General features: G+C 37.9%; 1 protein-coding gene across 2 annotated transcripts in view; it reads left to right on the top strand.

The window, feature by feature from the left end:
- The window catches only part of Cntnap5bl1 (contactin associated protein family member 5B like 1), a 1004796-nt gene that overhangs the window by 803479 nt on the left and 181337 nt on the right, over positions 1 to 19980 (top strand). For both annotated transcript variants that reach the window (NM_001329899.3, XM_063272228.1), the window contains 1 exon segment: positions 9208 to 9325. In NM_001329899.3, the coding sequence (NP_001316828.2) occupies positions 9208 to 9325 (118 nt within the window).

Genomic DNA, 19980 nt, shown 5'->3' with positions numbered 1-19980 from the left:
AACTAGATTCATATATAATTTTCTACAAAGTGGATTACATTTTCTTTTTTTTTCTTTTAAATAGTTTTTTTTTATTATTAACTTGAGTATTTCTTATATACATTTCGAGTGTTATTCCCTTTCCCGGTATCCGGGCAAACATGCCCCTCCCCCCTCCCCTTCCTTATGGGTGTTCCCCTCCCAACCCTCCCCCCATTGCCGCCCTCCCCCCACCAGTCTAGTTCACTGGGGGTTCAGTCTTAGCAGGACCCAGGGCTTCCCCTTCCACTGGTGCTCTTACTAGGATATGCATTGCTATCTATGAGGTCAGAGTCCAGGGTCAGTCCATGTATAGTCTTTGGGTAGGGCTTAGTCCCTGGAAGTTCTGGTTGCTTGGCATTGTTGTACATATAGAGTCTCGAGCCCCTTCAAGCTCTTCCAGTTCTTTCTCTGATTCCTTCAACGGGGGTCCTATTCTCAGTTCAGTGGTTTGCTGCTGGCATTCGCCTCTGTATTTGCTGTATTCTGGCTGTGTCTCTCAGGAGCGATCTACATCCGGCTCCTGTCGGCCTGCACTTCTTTGCTTCATCCATCTTGTCTAATTGGATGGCTGTATATGTATGGGCCACATATGGGGCAGGCTCTGAATGGGTGTTCCTTCTGCCTCTATTTTAGTCTTTGTCTCTCTCTTCCCTGCCAAGGGTATTCTTGTTCCCCTTTTAAAGAAGGAGTGAAGCATTCACATTTTGATCATCCGTCTTGAGTTTCATGTGTTCTAGGCATCTAGGGTAATTCAAGCATTTGGGCTAATAGCCACTTATCAATGAGTGCATACCATGTATGTCTTTCTGTGATTGGGTTAGCTCACTCAGGATGATGTTTTCCAGTTCCAACCATTTGCCTATGAATTTCATAAAGTCATTGTTTTTGATAGCTGAGTAATATTCCATTGTGTAGATGTACCACATTTTCTGTATCCATTCCTCTGTTGAAGGGCATCTGGGTTCTTTCCAGCTTCTGGCTATTATAAATAAGGCTGCGATGAACATAGTGGAGCACGTGGCTTTTTTATATGTTGGGGCATCTTTTGGGTATATGCCCAAGAGAGGTATAGCTGGATCCTCAGGTAGTTCAATGTCCAATTTTCTGAGGATTCTCCAGACTGATTTCCAGAATGGTTGTACCAGTTTGCAATCCCACCAACAATGGAGGAGTGTTCCTCTTCCTCCACATCCTCGCCAGCATCTGTTGTCCCCTGAGTTTTTGATCTTAGCCATTCTCACTGGTGTGAGGTGAAATCTCAGGGTTGTTTTGATTTGCATTTCCCTTATGACTAAAGATGTTGAACATTTCTTTAGGTGTTTCTCAGCCATTTGGCATTCCTCAGCTGTGAATTCTTTGTTTAGCTCTGAACCCCATTTTTAATAGGGTTATTTGTTTCCCTGCAGTCTAACTTCTTGAGTTCTTTGTATATTTTGGATATAAGGCCTCTATCTGTTGTAGGATTGGTAAAGATCTTTTCCCAATCTGTTGGTTGCCGTTTTGTCCTAACCACAGTGTCCTTTGCCTTACAGAAGCTTTGCAGTTTTATGAGATCCCATTTGTCGATTCTTGATCTTAGAGCGTAAGCCATTGGTGTTTTATTTAGGAAATTTTTTCCAGTGCCCATGTGTTCCAGATGCTTCCCTAGTTTTTCTTCTATTAGTTTGAGTGTGTCTGGTTTGATGTTGAGGTCCTTGATCCACTTGGACTTAAGCTTTGTACAGGGTGATAAGCATGGATCGATCTTCATTCTTCTACATGTTGACCTCCAGTTGAACCAGCACCATTTGCTGAAAATGCTATCTTTTTTCCATTTGATGGTTTTGGCTCCTTTGTCAAAAATCAAGTGACCATAGGTGTGTGGGTTCATTTCTGGGTCTTCAATTCTATTCCATTGGTCTATCTGTCTGTCTCTGTACCAATACCATGCAGTTTTTATCACTATTGCTCTGTAATACTGCTTGAGTTCAGGGATAGTGATTCCCCCTGAAGTCCTTTTATTGTTGAGGATAGCTTTAGCTATCCTGGGTTTTTTGTTATTCCAGATGAATTTGCAAATTGTTCTGTCTAACTCTTTGAAGAATTGGATTGGTATTTTGATGGGGATTGCATTGAATCTGTAGATTGCTTTTGGTAAAATGGCCATTTTTACTATATTAATCCTGCCAATCCATGAGCATGGGAGATCTTTCCATCTTCTGAGGTCTTCTTCAATTTCCTTCTTCAGTGTCTTGAAGTTCTTATTGTACAGATCTTTTACTTGCTTGGTTAAAGTCACACCGAGGTACTTTATATTATTTGAGTTTATTATGAAGGGTGTCGTTTCCCTAATTTCTTTCTCGGCTTGTTTCTCTTTTGTGTAGAGGAAGGCTACTGATTTATTTGAGTTAATTTTATACCCAGCCACTTTGCTGAAGTTGTTTATCAGCTTTAATAGTTCTCTGGTGGAACTTTTGGGATCACTTAAATACACTATCATATCATCTGCAAACAGTGATATTTTGACTTCTTCTTTTCCCATCTGTATCCCCTTGACCTCCTTTTGTTGTCTGATTGCTCTGCCTAGAACTTCAAGAACTATATTGAATAAGTAGGGAGAGAGTGGGCAGCCTTGTCTAGTCCCTGATTTTAGTGGGATTGCTTTGAGTTTTTCTCCATTTAGTTTAATGTTAGCAACTGGTTTGCTGTATATGGCTTTTACTATGTTCAGGTATGGGCCTTGAATTCCTATTTTTTCCAGGACTTTTATCATGAAGTGGTGTTGAATTTTGTCAAATGCTTTCTCAGCGTCTAATGAAATGATCATGTGGTTTTGTTCTTTCAGTTTGTTTATATAATGGATCACATTGATGGTTTTCCGTATATTAAACCATTCCTGCATGCCTGGGATGAAGCCTACTTGGACATGGTGGATGATTGTTTTGATGTGCTCTTGGATTCGGTTTGCCAGAATTTTGTTGAGTATTTTTGCGTCGATATTCATAAGGGAAATTAGTCTGAAGTTCTCTTTCTTTGTTGTGTCTTTGTGTGGTTTAGGTATAAGAGTAATTGTGGCTTCGTAGAAGGTATTCGGTAGTGATCCATCTGTTTCAATTTTGTGGAATAGTTTGGATAATATTGGTATGAGGTCTTCTCTGAAGGTTTGGTAGAATTCTGCACTAAACCCGTCTGGACCTAGGCTCTTTTTGGTTGGGAGACCTTTAATGACTGCTTCTATTTCCTTAGGAGTTATGGGGTTGTTTAACTGGTTTATCTGTTCCTGATTTAACTTCGGTACCCGGTATCTGTCTAGGAAATTGTCCATTTCCTGAAGATTTTCAAGTTTTGTTGAATATAGGTTTTTATAGTAAGATCTGATGATTCTTTGAATTTCCTCTGAATCTGTTGTTATGTCTCCCTTTTCCTTTCTGATTTTGTTAATTTGGACGCACTCTCTGTGTCCTCTCGTTAGTCTGGCTAAGGGTTTATCTATCTTGTTGATTTTCTCAAAGAACCAACTTTTGGTTCTGTTGATTCTTTCTATGGTCCTTTTTGTTTCTACTTGGTTGATTTCAGCTCTGAGTTTGATTATTTCCTGCCTTCTACTCCTCCTGGGTGTATGTGCTTCTTTTTGTTCTAGAGCTCTTAGGTGTGCTGTCAAGCTGCTGATATATGCTCTTTCCTGTTTCTTTCTGCAGGCACTCAGCGCTATGAGTTTTCCTCTTAGCACAGCTTTCATTGTGTCCCATAAGTTTGGGTATGTTGTACCTTCATTTTCATTAAATTCTAAAAAGTTTTTAATTTCTTTCTTTATTTCTTCCTTGACCAGGTTATCATTGAGTAGAGCATTGTTCAATTTCCAAGTATATGTGGGCATTCTTCCTTGATTGTTATTGAAGACCAGTTTTAGGCCGTGGTGGTCCGATAGCATGCATGGGATTATTTCTATCTTTCTGTACCTGTTGAGGCCCGTTTTTTGACCAATTATATGGTCAATTTTGGAGAAAGTACCATGAGGAGCTGAGAAGAAGGTATATCCTTTTGCTTTAGGATAGAATGTTCTATAAATATCCGTTAAGTCCATTTGGCTCATGACTTCTCTTAGTCTGTCGACATCTCTGTTCAATTTCTGTTTCCATGATCTGTCCATTGATGAGAGTGGGGTGTTGAAATCTCCCACTATTATTGTGTTAGGTGCAATGAGTGTTTTGAGCTTTAGTAAGGTTTCTTTTACATATGTAGGTGCCCTTGTATTTGGGGCATAGATATTTAGGATTGAGAGTTCATCTTGGTGAATTTTTCCTTTGATGAATATGAAGTGTCCTTCCTTAACTTTTTTGATGACTTTTAATTGAAAATTGATTTTATTTGATATTAGAATGGCTACTCCAGCTTGCTTCTTCTGACCATTTGCTTGGAAAATTGTTTTCCAGCCTTTCACTCTGAGGTAATGTCTGTCTTTGTCTCTGAGGTGTGTTTCCTGTAGGCAGCAGAATGCAGGGTCCTTGTTGCGTATCCAGTTTGTTAATCTATGTCTTTTTATTGGGGAGTTGAGGCCATTGATGTTGAGAGATATTAAGGAATAGTGATTATTGCTTCCCGTTATATTCATATATGGATGTGAGGTTATGTTTGTGTGCTTTCATTCTCTTTGTTTTGTTGCCAAGACGATTAGTTTCTTGCTTCTTCTAGGTTATAGCTTGCCTCCTTATGTTGGGCTTTACCCTTTATTATCCTTTGTAGTGCTGGATTTGTAGAAAGATATTGTGTAAATTTGGTTTTGTCATGGAATATCTTGGTTTCTCCATCTATGTTAATTGAGAGTTTTGCAGGATACAGTAACCTGGGCTGGCATTTGTGTTCTCTTAGGGTCTGTATGACATCAGTCCAGGATCTTCTGGCCTTCATAGTTTCTGGCGAGAAGTCTGGTGTGATTCTGATAGGTCTGCCTTTACATGTTACTTGACCTTTTTCCCTTACTGCTTTTAATATTCTTTCTTTATTTTGTGCGTTTGGTGTTTTGACTATTATGTGACGGGAGGTGTTTCTTTTCTGGTCCAATCTATTTGGAGTTCTGTAGGCTTCTTGTATGCCTATGGGTATCTCTTTTTTTAGGTTAGGGAAGTTTTCTTCTATGATTTTGTTGAAGATATTTACTGGTCCTTTGAGCTGGGAGTCTTCACTCTCTTCTATACCTATTATCCTTAGGTTTGATCTTCTCATTGAGTCCTGGATTTCCTGTATGTTTTGGACCAGTAGCTTTTTCTGCTTTACATTATCTTTGACAGTTGAGTCAATGATTTCTATGGAATCTTCTGCTCCTGAGATTCTCTCTTCCATCTCTAGTATTCTGTTGGTGAAGCTTGTATCTACAGCTCCTTGTCTCTTCTTTTGGTTTTCTATATCCAGGGTTGTTTCCATGTGTTCTTTCTTGATTGCTTCTATTTCCATTTTTAATTCCTTCAACTGTTTGATTGTGTTTTCCTGGAATTCTTTCAGGGATTTTTGCGATTCCTCTCTGTAGGCTTCTACTTGTTTATTAATGTTTTCCTGTGTTTCCCTAAGGGAGTTCTTCACATCTTTCTTGAATTCCTCCAGCATCATGATCAAATATGATTTTGAAACTAGATCTTGCTTTTCTGGTGTGTTTGGATATTCCATGTTTGTTTTGGTGGGAGAATTGTACTCCGATGATGCCAAGTAGTCTTGGTTTCTGTTGCTTGGGTTCCTGTGCTTGCCTCTCGCCATCAGATTATCTCTAGTGTTACTTTGTTCTGCTATTTCTGACAGTGGCTAGACTGTCCTATAAGCCTGTGTGTCAGGAGTGCTGTAGACCTGTTTTCCTGTTTTCTTTCAGCCAGTTATGGGGACAGAGTGTTCTGCTTTCGGGCGTGTAGTTTTTCCTCTCTACAGTTCTTCAGCTGTTCCTGTGGGCCTGTGTCTTGAGTTCACCAGGCAGCTTTCTTGCAGCAGAAAAGTTGGTCTTACCTGTGGTCCCGAGGCTCAAGTTCGCTCGTGGGGTGCTGCCCACGGGCTCTCTGCGGTGGCAGCAACCAGGAATACCTGTGCCGCCCCTTCCAGGAGCTTCAGTTCACCAGGGTTCCAGATGGTCTTTGGTGTTTTCCTCTGGCGTCTGAGATGTGTGTACGGAGAGCAGTCTCTTCTGGTTTCCCAGGCTTGTCTGCCTCTCTGAAGGTTTAGCTCTCCCTCCCATGGGATTTGGGTGCAGAGAACTGTTTATCTGGTCTGTTTCCTTCATGTTCCTGCGGTGTCTCAGGCAGGGGTCCTGCCGCTCCTGGGCCCTCCCCCACGGGAGCCCAGAGGCCTTATACAGTTTCCTCTTGGGCCAGGGATGTGGGCAGGGTTGAGCAGTGTTGGTGGTCTCTTCTGCTCTGCAGCCTCAGGAGTGCCCACCTGACCAGGCAGTTGGGTCTCTCTCTCACAGGGTCTGGGAGCAGAGAGCTGCTGCGGTCCGGGATCCGAGGGTGTGGGACTTCCTGTAAACACAGAACGTGCCCAGTCCTAGAGGAATTCTGCTTCCGTGTGTCCCAAGCTCACCAGGCAGCTTTCTTGCAGCAGAAAAGTTGGTCTTACCTGTGGTCCCGAGGCTCAAGTTCGCTCGTCGGATTACATTTTCAAGAGAGAGATATGGCCTCATTGGTTGCGTTTTGTTGTTTGTGTATTTGTTTGTTTGCTTTTTGCGATTATGAGGACCTGAGTTAAATTGGTAGAACCATGTCAATAAAAAATAAAAGCAAAAACAAACAGGAGCCATGTAAATACTCAGTATGTCATGAATATCTGTAGTTCTGGTGTTGAGACTAGAGACAAGAGGATCCCAGGACCTTCTTACTCAACTAGTCTAACTGAATTGATATATTCTCGGTTCAAAGAGAGATTCTGTCTCAAAAAATGATGTGGAAAATGGTTGTGAAAGATACTGGACACCATCTCTGGCTTCTACTTGCACACACATGCTTGTGCATTCAGGTACACACACACACACACACACACACACACACAAACACACACACACACACACACACACTTTTTCATTTTTTTTAAGCCATTCCCCTGTAATTTTCATATTCGTACCCATTTAGGGAACTTCATGTATCACGGTATTTCATACTGATTAGTACAAGAAGTGATAGTGGAATGAAGATATACTTTTCCAGCTATTCTCAAGATTTCGCATCCTAAAATAATTATTATTTTCACAAAAAAACTTCCCCCTTTTTTGTGTTTTATAGCATTGGACTTCTAAATGTTTTCTTCATGCTTATTTGCCTCAAAGATTTCTGGGAGGTTTAGATGAGTAAAAAATTCAGAGAAAGTGAATGCTCTGTATATGTGGATAAAGACTGTATGAAAAATAAGAATTTTCCTGTGCAAAAAATACTAATTGTGTAAAATCTGAATATACCAGAACTAACACACCAAAATTTTGAAGTTCTTCAGAATTGTTTTGTATTGAGGTAATTCATCTTGTTGCCTTGGTTGGTCTATGACGTGTTATATAGGGAAGAACAATGTTGAACTTCTGATCCTTGTCTCCAACTCACAACTGCTTGGATTGCAGGCCCACACCACTGTATTTGGTTTATGTATATGGTGATGAGAAACCAAACCAGAACTCCTTGCAAGCTAAGTAAGCATTAAACGACAATTGCACTATACCCACTGTCTGAACAATAAACTCTTAAATCTTGAAAATAATGAAAAACTGCCATCAATACCTTTATTTTAAGTATCTAACATATGCTAAACAAAAATAAGACATAAATTGCCAAGTGAAGCTGAGTTGGGAGTGTTCAGCTGATGCTATCCAAAGCCTCCATGTCTATTTTGGTTCTTGTTTAGGATATGCTATAATTTTTCTGGATCACAGCTATATGTGACTATGGTATTCACAGACAAGGGAAACGTAATATTGAAATCAGGACCCCACATTTATTATTGATTTTTGCTCCAATTTCTCAGTGAATCATTATTTCAGAATGCTTTCCCTGGCTTACAGGGGTATGGTCTGCATATGCTCATTCCCTCTTAGGTCTATGATCTTTAGAGTTCATGACTTTTCTTAGAGTAAAAGGTCACTTTGCTACTAGTATATTGTTGTAACAAAAAAATCAATGGGGAGAATACCTTTTTCATGTACTTAAAATCTATTTACCCTTAATTTCTACCCTTTACCATCTACTAAAAAGGATCACATATTTAGCTAATCTTGGTCTTTACTGTGTTACTTTGTCTTCAATAATTTTGAAGAGACATCATTCAATCCATATGTCTATGGAGGGGTGTGTGTGTGTGTGTTTTGTTTGTATAAAAGCTGATTTAAAATTTAGAAAGAAGATCATGAGAGTAATGTTAGGTAATGTAAATGATGAGGAAGAATAGAAATTTGCACACAGATCAAAGCTGTTGTTTTTTTCTTGTTTTGACTGATTTGTCATTGTTTCCCTTATTTATGAAAGATATGTGAAATCTTCTGCCTTTATATTGAAGTAAATAATCTTGGCATTCAAAAAGTATCAAATTCAGTTATACTTCTGAGGTAGTGATTGTGAAATTCAGGTTTGTTTTAAATTCCACTAACAGTACAATAGTAATCAAAAATATCTAGTCACTGAAAACACATGTGGCACTGACCCACTTAAAATCAATATTTAAAAACATTTTTTGAAGGGAGGAATTTTGCAAACTGGAAATTTTCCTTTTTCTCTTTCTTTGCCTAAAACTATATCAAATCATTCTGTTATGCATTATTTAAACTGTAAAATTTGCTCTGTTACACATATAAATAAAGTAAGCATTTAAAATCATTTTTGCTGAGTCATCTTGATGAGCTGTACTATTTTCTAGTCTGTATCAATTTGAGTTTCTGTCCCTGAAATTTCATGGTGTCATTCATCACTATGCTTTTTTCGTAAAGGTTTCTTTTTATATGCAAACCTGTATGCATGCATTAAAATATACAGAGTTGAAAGAAATAAAAGATGAAAGGCAAAATGAAATGCAGAATGTATGGAAAAGAGATGGGGAGGAGTGGAAAGAGAGATTTTATACGTATAAACACACACACACACACACACACACACACACATACACACACACACACACACACACACACACACCCCACTATGAGCTCCTCTATAGTCTTTCAGATTGCACTCCTGACTTATGAAACATCTTGTCTTTTAGATGAAGCCCCGTTCACCTGGTGGATTGGGAGGTCCAATGAAAGGCACCCTTACTGGGGAGGTTATGTTCCTGGAGTCCAGCAGTGTGGATGTGGCCTAGAGGAGAGCTGCCAGGAGATGTGAGTGTAAATATGGATGGTTTCTTCCACTGATGGTCTGTGTCTTTACCACCATTTAACAACTCTAACAGTACATTAAAATTTCTTAATTCTTAGTGATTTTGGCTTATTGATCATGTATATCTCACAAGAACCTTGATATTCCATAAGAGTATGTAAACTGGGGCTGAGAAATGGTGATTACAGAAAAGTTATATGATTGCTTTCAATGTTATTCACATCTGTCAAATGGCAAGACCAGAATTCATACCCAACTCTATAGTACACCAAGGACCTAGTCCTCTTTTTTTTTATCAGCTCAGTCCCAGAAGGGAATGTCTAAAGTCTCATGTCTATTAGGTCTACACTATTTCTTACCTCTAGGAAAGCTTTATAGTTTCCACTGTATCAATTATACACACCACAGAGAAAGGTAAATACTGATGTTCAGCTTGCTTTCTCCTTTGTATACAGTTTGAGACCCTAGCCCAGAAAATGGTAGTGCATGTTTTAAAGTGTCCTTCTCACTTCAAGTAACCCAGTCTAGACACTAGATTCTATTATGTTGACAATCAAGAGGCACGATCATGACTAACGTTCATCTTCAAACTTAGAACTGTGTGAATATTTTAGGTAGTTGTTTTACAGCAGAGAAAGAGAGAGAGAGAGAGAGAGAGAGAGAGAGAGAGAGAGAGAGAGAGAGAGAGAGAGATTCTGTGATTCCACACACTTATATTCACTTGTGAGTTTGAGTCTCAAGTTCCCTCACTGTGTCTGGCATTAAGTATTATTTGCAAATTTATGAGCTCAGGATCTCAGGATGAAACCTTAACACTTTATCTTCACTTTACACTATGCTATTAGAGAAACAGACATAGAAATAAAATGATAAAATACAGAGTGGAAGTTGTCATTTCTCAGGAGCTGCCTACCTTCATTTTGAATCATTGTCTCTTACTAGAACCAGAAGGTTGTCTAGCAGACTAGACTAGACAGACTGAAAATTCAAAAGATCTGTCTATCTTCACTTCCCCATGTCTAGGATGAACTTAGGTCATTGTACCTTTTTTTTATGCATGGCTCATTTCCCTCATATTTATACTACAAACACTATATTCATGGAATATTTAATTAGTCGCAGATCACCAAACATTTTATGGAATTTCAGTGAGCAAATTTTATCAGCGAAAAATATTATGATTTTATAAGGCATAATACTTGGTAGAATTTGAAATACACCTGTCACATCTACCCAACTCCTGTGTCTGTTGAAAAAAATGAAAGCAGAAAGCCAAAAACAATGCACAATGGTATTTCTACTCTAGGTATTTTGTATCAGGGTGGTCCATGGGGATTCCAGACAGAAGTCTCATAGAATCTCTAAGATCACATTGGAGAAGAATAGAGCTTCCCTCTTGCTAAGTGAGGTTTCTCAGGGAAACTTAGGCAAAATCTCAGCTGCCTGTGACTGTGTCCCTCCCTAAAAAGATTCAATTTTAAGTATTTTCCAGGTATAGTGGTTTGAGTTTGTTCATGGAGAGTTTATGAGAAGAGAAATTGATTGCTCGAGGGTTTCTGTTATACTCAAAATTTAAGTAAGTAAGGAAGAGGAAAGATAAAATAAGTACATCAGTCTTTTCCAACAACCGAGTATTGAATAAGGAAAATATGGCATGCATGCATAAACCTTTGAGCAGTAAAAAATGTAAATGTTTGTTTTGTCGTTCATTTCTTTTTGTAAAAAATTAAATGCAACTGCTTGTAAGTATTTTAATCATACTAAGCAAATCATAGAAAGAAAAAAATATACATTTTATCTCATTTATGGAGCTTTGCTTTTATATAAGTATATGAGTACATATACACATACTTGTGTGATGTTACATGCGTAATTATCACTATAGGTTGGTGCGTTCATGTATTCTTATGTGAAGGACAAAGTTTTAGTTGGCATCTTCTATTGTTTTTTCACTCCTTCTTTTCTCTCCCTTTGTCTGCTCCCCAAGGTGAATAACCCCAGGTTATTAAACCTAGACACTGGCTGACCCACGAGTTGCATGTATCCTCCTGACCTCTGGAGTGTTAGGGTTACAGACTAATATAGGCACATTGCTTTTTATATGGTTTCTGGTAATCTCAGCTCAAATACTCATGTGTTTGTCATAAACACTTTCACCTACTGAAGTATGTATCTCCCCATTCCACAAGGAAGAGCTTTCTGAAAGAGTCTAGTAGACATCTGAGAGTGGGCAAGAAAACCAAGGGGAGAGCTGTGTCCTGGACATGATGTAAGTGATTGGTGCACTTTGCAAGGAGGAGAAAGTAAGTGATCATCCAAGAGGAAGGAAAGCATATTTGAAGTTAGAGAGATCGAGAGATACAGCAATGGGTGCTTCCTCTGATAGATCACAGCACGGAATGTAAGTTTTCTCATCAAAATACAAGGTTTAACAAAAGTGAATCTCCTTCACAGAGAACTTCTTTAATCATTTCAAAAGAAAATGAGGAGCATTTGACAGTTTCTAGGTCTCGTCATTAAATCTGCTGTTGGTGCATCCTTTTTTTTTTTTTTTTGACCCAATTGATAAGATATAATTGCCCACCTAAACATGCAAAGCCCAGTACCACCCATCCCTTAGAACATTAATAACTACCTGTAAATACACAGAGTGGAATCTTAATGTCAAAAACTCCATCATCCTGTCACTGCTTCTCTGTCTCTCTGTCTCTGTCTCTCTCTGTGTCTCTGTCTCTGTCTCTCTCTCTTTCTCTGTCTCTCTGTCTCTCTCTCTCTCTCTCTCTCTCTCTCTCTCTCTCTCTCTCTCTTCCTTTCTGTTCCAGTCTCCTTCCCTTCCTTCAAACTTCTCTTCCGCCCATCTTTCCTTCTCCAATGACAGGCCTCCTTCTATCCTGTACCTGCCCCCCACCTGTATTTTACAAATTCAATTGGGGAGAAGTTTCTGGTGAAGTCACCTGATTCCTGAGCACATGACTAGGCAGCTTTCTTTGGGGCAGTGGAATTGGCATCAAAATACAGATAATTCCAGGACAAACCACATTTTCCCCTTTTTGTCCAGTTAAAAAGCCTTTTCACTATATATAAATTGAGTACAATTATTACCATTCTATAATTTATAAAATATAAGATATACTCAACACCCAGTCCATCACTATATCAGTTAAACAGAACATTTAATTAACCATTCCATGTTAAGAAAGGCTTAAAATCTATATTATATCTTGGCTAGTTTGTATACTATCAGATAAGTATCCAATAAAATATGTATATTCAGAGTTAAATAGCCTGATATACTATGAGACTGTAATCAGCCTTCAACCCTGTCAGAAATCTGAGAAAGACCAGATATCTATACACAAAGGCAGCCTAGCACAGCTTCCAGAACTGAGAGGTTGTAGAGACAAATCTCCACTAGCACAGTCCCCTGTTAGCAACATGTGAGCACAAGCCTTCAGCCTTCTGGCCCCAAATCAACTAACAGACTCTTGAAATGCATATTTTGAAGGGCTGACCACCTGTCTTGGCAGAGTTTATCAGTCAACTATTTTGCATAATTTGTCCTTTTCTGGACAGTATTTGTCTGCAGATGAAACAGGCAGTTTTGTGCAGTGGCTGCCTAGCCACAAAGTATTGCCTCACCTGGAGGTAGAGATGTGCAAATTCTTCATTAAATCCACCAAAGGGGAACTGTTAGGAACAGCTATGTCTCAACAAAAGATAAATAATTATAAATCTCAAATTTTGTGGATTTCTGATGTTTTTGAAAATCATCCACTTATATAAGACAATCTCTTCTGTTGTCTCTATATCTCAATAATATCTTGAAAGTACTCTCACGTCAGTAATATATTTGCTATTTGACCCTTAACTCACATGTGTAATTAATTTAGAAGTTTGTAATGACATCAATATAAGGACTGGCTATAAACCTTATACTTTTAAACTTTTAACAAATAAATTCTATATCAAAGCAAAGATAGGATTTTAGCCTAGTTAACAAATGAGATTATGACTGTGTAACTCAATCTAGCTAATTCCTTCCTGTTACAATACAACCAATTTTAAATTCCTCATAAAAGCAACTTGAGAATAACAACTTTTGGCCCCCCAAAGTCCAGGGAACTGGGGTGATGACTCCTCTATAACTTATTCAAGCTGTAAATGGGCGTTGAAATATCCTTGGGGAAAGGGGGTAGGAAGAATGAAGCAAATGCTGTAGCAAATGTGCCTAACTGGACCCAGCTGAAAGTCTTTGAGACCAGGAATCCAAGTAGGCACACTCTGTAAAATATAACTCTCAAGAAAAAGGTTTAGAATCAAAATCTCTTTTTGTTTGTTTCTCCTGAATTAATTTTCTCAGGCAGTCTACCTCTATCAAATATGATCAGTATGACTCTGTGAGATTTCCAGAGCCTAATTACACTTTTTAGAACACAAAGACAAAATCTTTCTCCCAAAATACTGTGTTCCTTAGTCTGAAACCAGAAAAGCTTGTGTCTTGCACTCTCTCCCAGAGTAATAATATAACCATAAAACTCAAAGTCACACCCATCATGAAGACTAAGCAATTTTTTAAAAAGGAAGTAACCTAAACAATGAGCATGATAGGCTTTTGTACTCTGTGATGTCGGGAAATTAACCCAAAATTCCCATGGAGCCCACGTAAAGAGAATTCAAGCTTCCTGTGGTAAATATCAAAAGTAACCACAAACCCTCACTAGCCTGCATCAACAAGCCATATGGTCTTTAGCCGGGTAATTCATAAAACAAACCAAATACTTTCTATCAATTCCAATATCAATAAGCAACATATCAAACCAGGACTTTAGCCCAAAATATCTCAATATGTCAAGTTCTCTACCAGGAGCCACAGATTTTTCATTAACCTTAATAACTTCGATAATATATGTCTGCATTCACTCTCCCTGGTGTTACAGGCATTTATCACAACTCTCTTTTTGGAGTTAGTGACCAATTTTTCCCTATCTAAGTTCTGAACCATAGATGAAAATGAAAATGAAAATGAAAATGAAAATCCCCACATGATTCGGGTAATCTTTTTCCTTAAAACAAACTTAAACACCTTCTCTCAATTCTAAAACCAATAAGCCACTTAAAACTCAGGACTTCAGCCCAAAATATATCCATCTGTTAAGCTCTCTACCCAGAGCCACAGATTTTTCTTTAACCTTAATAACGTCTATAATATATGTCTGCATTCACTCTTCCTGGTGTTACAGACATTCATCACAACTCTCTACTTGGAGTTAGTGAATAATTTTTTTTTCTATCTGATTTCTGAACCATGGATGAAAATCCCCACCTGATGCAGGTAATCTCTTTACTCTCTATTTTCTAAAAACAAACTTAATCACCTTTTAATAATACCTGTAATTAAGAAGTAGCTTGTCTAATGAGGATTTCAACCCAAAATTCCCGTGGAGCCCACGCTAAAAGTTCTCTACCTGGAGTATCCTGAAAGACTTTATAAACAACTTGCTTTAAAAAGCAGCTTTTATCCTCTAACACTCTGAGCTGCCATTACTTATCACACAGCCTGGGACCCACAACCTGCCAGCCCAGGCTTTTTCCTATTTCTTTGTTAAATTCTCTACGCTTGAGATATCACATGACCTAACATGGCGCTGGCCTCCTCTTAGAAAATAAAAATTTTCTCTCAACTCTTAGGATTACTAGTGGATTCTTGTCCATCACATTGGTTCGCCATCTGTTGTTGTATAATATAAAACAATTAAAAAAAAGTATTGTGATCTTTTATCTCACTAGGTCCAGCACCACAGTGCCCCAAGATATCTGCTAAATATCTTGGCGGAAACATATCCCAACTCCTCGGTGGCCCAGTGTCTCCTGCCGCCACACATTTTGCTACACTCAAATCGTCACATAAAGAACACACAACACAATAATCTTTGACCCATTTGATAAGATATAATTGCCCCCCTAAACATACAAATCCTGGTACCATCCATCCCTTAGAACATTAATAACAACCTGTAAAAACACAAAGCAGAATCTTAACATCAGCCTCCATCATCCTGCCATGGCTTCTCTCTCTCTCCAGTGCATTCTTTTAGAACATAGATTTCTGTTACTTTATAATTGGAAAACAAGCCTGTCCCTTCCTCTCTCTCTTTCTCTCTCATATTTTTCTCATTATATGGGTCCCTAAGACCACAAGCTGCTGTGTAGAACTACACCTCAGAGATATTATTTATGCAATGATATTGCAGTAATTTATGACTACTGATGGAGTTACTTCTCTTTGATGTACATTTCCTCTGCTCTTTCATAGGTAGGTTAAATGCAGCTCAGACTTAACTGGCATTGATTACATTGTAATCTGGGTTTTTCCATCTTCAGGCTATTATTTATAAGGGAACTGTGAACATAGTGGAGTAAGTTTTCTGGTTATGTATTGGAACATCATTTGGAGCGTTTGGGATTTAGCTCAGCGGTAGAGCCTGTATTGGAACATCATTTGGAGGGTTGGGGATTTAGCTCAGTGGTAGAGCACTTGCCTAGAAAGCATAAGGCCCTGGGTTTGGTCCCCAGCTCCAGAAAAAAAGAAAAAAAAAAGAAGTCAGCATGGAACATCATTTGGGTATATACCCAGGAGTGCTATACCTGGGTCTTCAGGAATTATTATGTCCAATATTCTGAGGAACCACAGCTGATTTCCACAGTTGTAACAGCTTGCAATCCCAACAACAGCAGCATTCCTATTGCTCTTTCTTCACATCTTAGCCAGTATCTGCTGTCACCTGAATTTTGATCATAGCTTTTCTGACTGGTATAAGCTGGAATCTCAGGGTTGTTTTGATTTCCCTTTCCCTGATGACTAAGGATGTTGAACATTTTTAGGTGGTCCTCAGACATTCAATATTCCTCCATTGAGAATTAGTTTTTTAGCTCTGTACTCTATTTTTCAATAGGGTTATTTGATTCTCTGGAGTCTAACTTAAGTTCTTTGTGTATATTGGTTATTAGCCATCTATCAGATGAAGGATAGGTAAATCTCTTTTCACAGTGTGTTGGCTGCCATTTTGTCCTATTGAGAGTGTCCTATGACTTACAGAAGCTTTTCAATGTCATTTGACAATTCTTGATCTTAGTGCATAAGTCATTGGTGTTCTGGTCAGGAAATTATACCCTGTACCAATTCGTTCAAGGCTCTTCCCCACTTTCTCTTCTATTAATTTGAGTGTATCTGGTTTTATGCGGTTGTTCTTGGTCCACTTGGAACCTCAGCTTTGTAAATGGAGATAAGAATGTATCAATTTGCATTGTCTGTATTCAAGGGTGTCATTTACCTAATATCTTTCTCAGCATGTTTATTATTTGAGTAGAGAAAGGCTACTAATTCCTTTGAGTTAATTTTATATCCAGTCACTGTGCTGAAGTTTTTTATCATGTTTAGGAGTTCTGTGGGGCAAATTTTAGGGACACATAAGTATAATATCATATTATCTTCAAATAGTAATGCTTCTACTTCTTCCTTTCCCGTTTTTATCTCATTGACATCCTTTTGTTGTCTGATTGCTCTGGCTACAAAGTCAACTAATATATTGAATAGGGAGAGAGCGGGTAGCTTTGTGTAGTCCCTTAATTTAGTGGGATTATTTCAAGTTTCTTTCCATTTTGTTTGATGTTGGCTACTGGAATGCTGTTGACCTATTTTATTAAGTTTAGGTATGGTCCTTGAATTCCTCATCTTTCAAAGACTTTTATGAGGAAGGATTGTTGAATTTTGTGAAATGTCAAAACATCCAATGAGAAGATTATGTATTTTTTTCTTTGATTTTGTTTACGTATAGTGGATTACACTGACAGATTTCCATATATTGAACCATCCATGCATCCCTGGGATGAAGTCTACTTGATCATGTTGGATGATGTTCTTGGATTCAGTTTGTGAAAAATTTATTGAGTATTTTTGCATGGATATTAATAAGGGAAATTGGTCTGAAATTCTCTTTCTTTATAGGGTCTTTCTGTGGTTTAGGTAAAAGTATAATTCTGGCTTCATAGAAGAAATTGGGTATGATTCCTTCTGTTTCTATTTTGTAGAATAGTTTGAAGAGTACTGATATTAGATCTTCTTTGGAGGTATGATAGAGTTCTGCACTTAATTGTTCTGGTCCTGGAATGTTCCGTTTTGGGAGACTTTTAATGAGTGCTTCTATTTCTGTCAGTGTTACGAGACTGCTTATGGATCCTGATTTAACTTTGGTACCTAGTATCTATCTAGAAAATTTTCCATTTCATCCAGATTTTCCAGTTTGGTTTCCTGTCCCTGTAGCTTCTGGGTAGTCTAGCTAAGGGTTTATCTATGTTGTTGATTTTCTCAAAGAGTTACACACACACACACACACACACACACACACACACACACACACACACACACACACACACACACATATATATATATGTAATTTCCAATTTGGTTGATTTCCACCCAGAGTTTGATTTTTTTTCTGTCTATTCCTCTTGGGTGTATTTTCTTATTTTTGTTCTAGAGCTTTCAGAAGTGTTGTCAAGCTGCTAATATATGCTCTTTCCAGGTTCTTATTGGAGGCACTCAGAGCTATGAGTTTTCCTCTTAGCACTGCTTATATTGAGTCCCATAAGTTTCGGTATGTTGTCCCTTCAGTTTCATTAAATTCTAAAAAGTCTTTAATTTCTTTCTTTATTTCATTCTTGACCAAGTTATCATTTAGTAGAGCATTGTTCAGCTTCCACATGTATGTGCACTTTCTGTTGTTTTTGTTGTTATTGAAGACCATCCTTAGTCCATGGCGATCTTATAGGATGCAAGGATTATTTCAGTCTTCTTATATCTGTTGAGGCCTGTTTTGTGACCAATTATATGGTTAATTTTGGAGAAGGTATTATGAGGTGCTGAGAAGAATGTGTATTTTTTTTTTGTTTTATGATGAAATGTTCTGTAGATATCTGTTAAATCCATTTGATTCGAACTTTCTGTTAGCTTCACTATATTTCTGTTTATTTTCTGTTTCCATAATTTATGCACTGATAACAGCACAGTTTTAAATTTTCCCATTATTATTATGTGAGGTGCAATGTGTGCTTTGAGCTTTATTTAGTAAGGTTTCTTCTATAAATGTTGGTGCCCTTGCATTTGGAGCATAGATATTCAGGATTAAGAGTTCATTTTGGTGAATTTATTCTTTGATAAATATGAAGTGTCCTTCCTTATCTTTCTTGATAACTTTTGCTTAAAAGTTGATTTTATTTGATATTAGAATGCTATTCCAGCTTGTTTTTTGGGACCATTTGTTTGGAAACTTTTTTCTCAGTCTTTTACTCTAAGGAAGTGTCTGCATTTGTCACTGATGTGCGTTTCTTGAGGGCAACAAAATGCTGGGTACTGTTTATGTACCTACTTAGTCTGTGACTTTTTATTGAGGAACTGATTCCATTGATATTATAAATAATATTACAGAAAAGTGATTGTTATTTCCTGATATTTTTGTTGTAGATGAGGAATTGTTTGTATGGCTGTCTTCTTTACAGATTCTTGAAAGAAGATTAATATCTTGCTTTTTCTAGGATATAGTTTCACTTTTTGTGTAGGAGGTTTCCATCTATTATCCTTTGTAGGGCGGAATTTGTGTAAATATATTGTGTAAATTTGGTTTTGTCATGGAATATTTTGGTTTCACCATCTATGTTAATTGAGAGTTTTGCTGGGGATACTAGCCTGATCTGGCATTTGTGTTCTCTTATGTCTCTATGACATCTACCCAAGATCTTCTGGTTTTCATAGTCTCTGGTAAGAAGTCTGCTCTAATTCTGTTAGGCCTGCCTTTATAAGTTACTTGACCTTTTTCCCTTACTGTTTTTATTTTTCTTTGTTTGTGTATTTGGTGATTGGATTATTATGTGACAGAAGTAGTTTCTTTTTTAGTCTAGTCTGTTTTGTGTTCTGTAGGTGTCTTGTATGTTCTCGGGCATCTCTTTCTTTAGGTTAGGGAAGTTTTCTTCTATAAGTTTTTTGAAGATATTTCCTTATCCTTTAAATTGGGCATCTTTGCTCTCTATTATCCTTAGATTTGGCCTTCTCATTGTGTCCCAGATTTCCTGAATGTTTTGGGTTGGGATTTTTTTTTCCAATTTGTATTTTCTTTGACTGCTGTGTCAGTGTTTTCTGTGATATTTTTTGGACTTGAGATTCTCTCTTCTATCTCTTGCATTCTGTTGGTGATGATTGCATCTATGACTCCTGATCTATTCCTAGGTTTTCTATTTGCAGGGTCATCTCCCTTTGTGATGTCTCTATTGTTTCTATTTCCATTTTTAGAACCCTGATTGTTTTGTTCAATTCTGTCACCTGTTTGATTATGTTTTCATGGAATTCTTTAAGGGATTTTTGCATTTCCTCTTTAAGGGTTTCTGCCTGTGTCCTTCTGACTCTTTAGAGAGTTATTTATGTCCTTTCTAAAGTCCTCTATCATTATCATTAGATGTGGTTTTAAATCCAAACCTTGTTTTGCTGGTGTGCTGGGGTTATCCAGGACTCGATGTAATGGAGAACTTGGTTCTGTTGATGCCAAGTAGCCTTTGCTTTTTTTGCTTATGCTCTTGTGCTTGCTTCTTGCCATCAGGTTATCAATAG

The sequence above is a fragment of the Rattus norvegicus genome, chromosome 13 (genome assembly GCF_036323735.1).
Source record: "Rattus norvegicus strain BN/NHsdMcwi chromosome 13, GRCr8, whole genome shotgun sequence".
Classification (NCBI taxonomy): Eukaryota; Metazoa; Chordata; class Mammalia; order Rodentia; family Muridae; genus Rattus; species Rattus norvegicus.
This window is presented reverse-complemented; position numbering and strand designations above follow the sequence as displayed.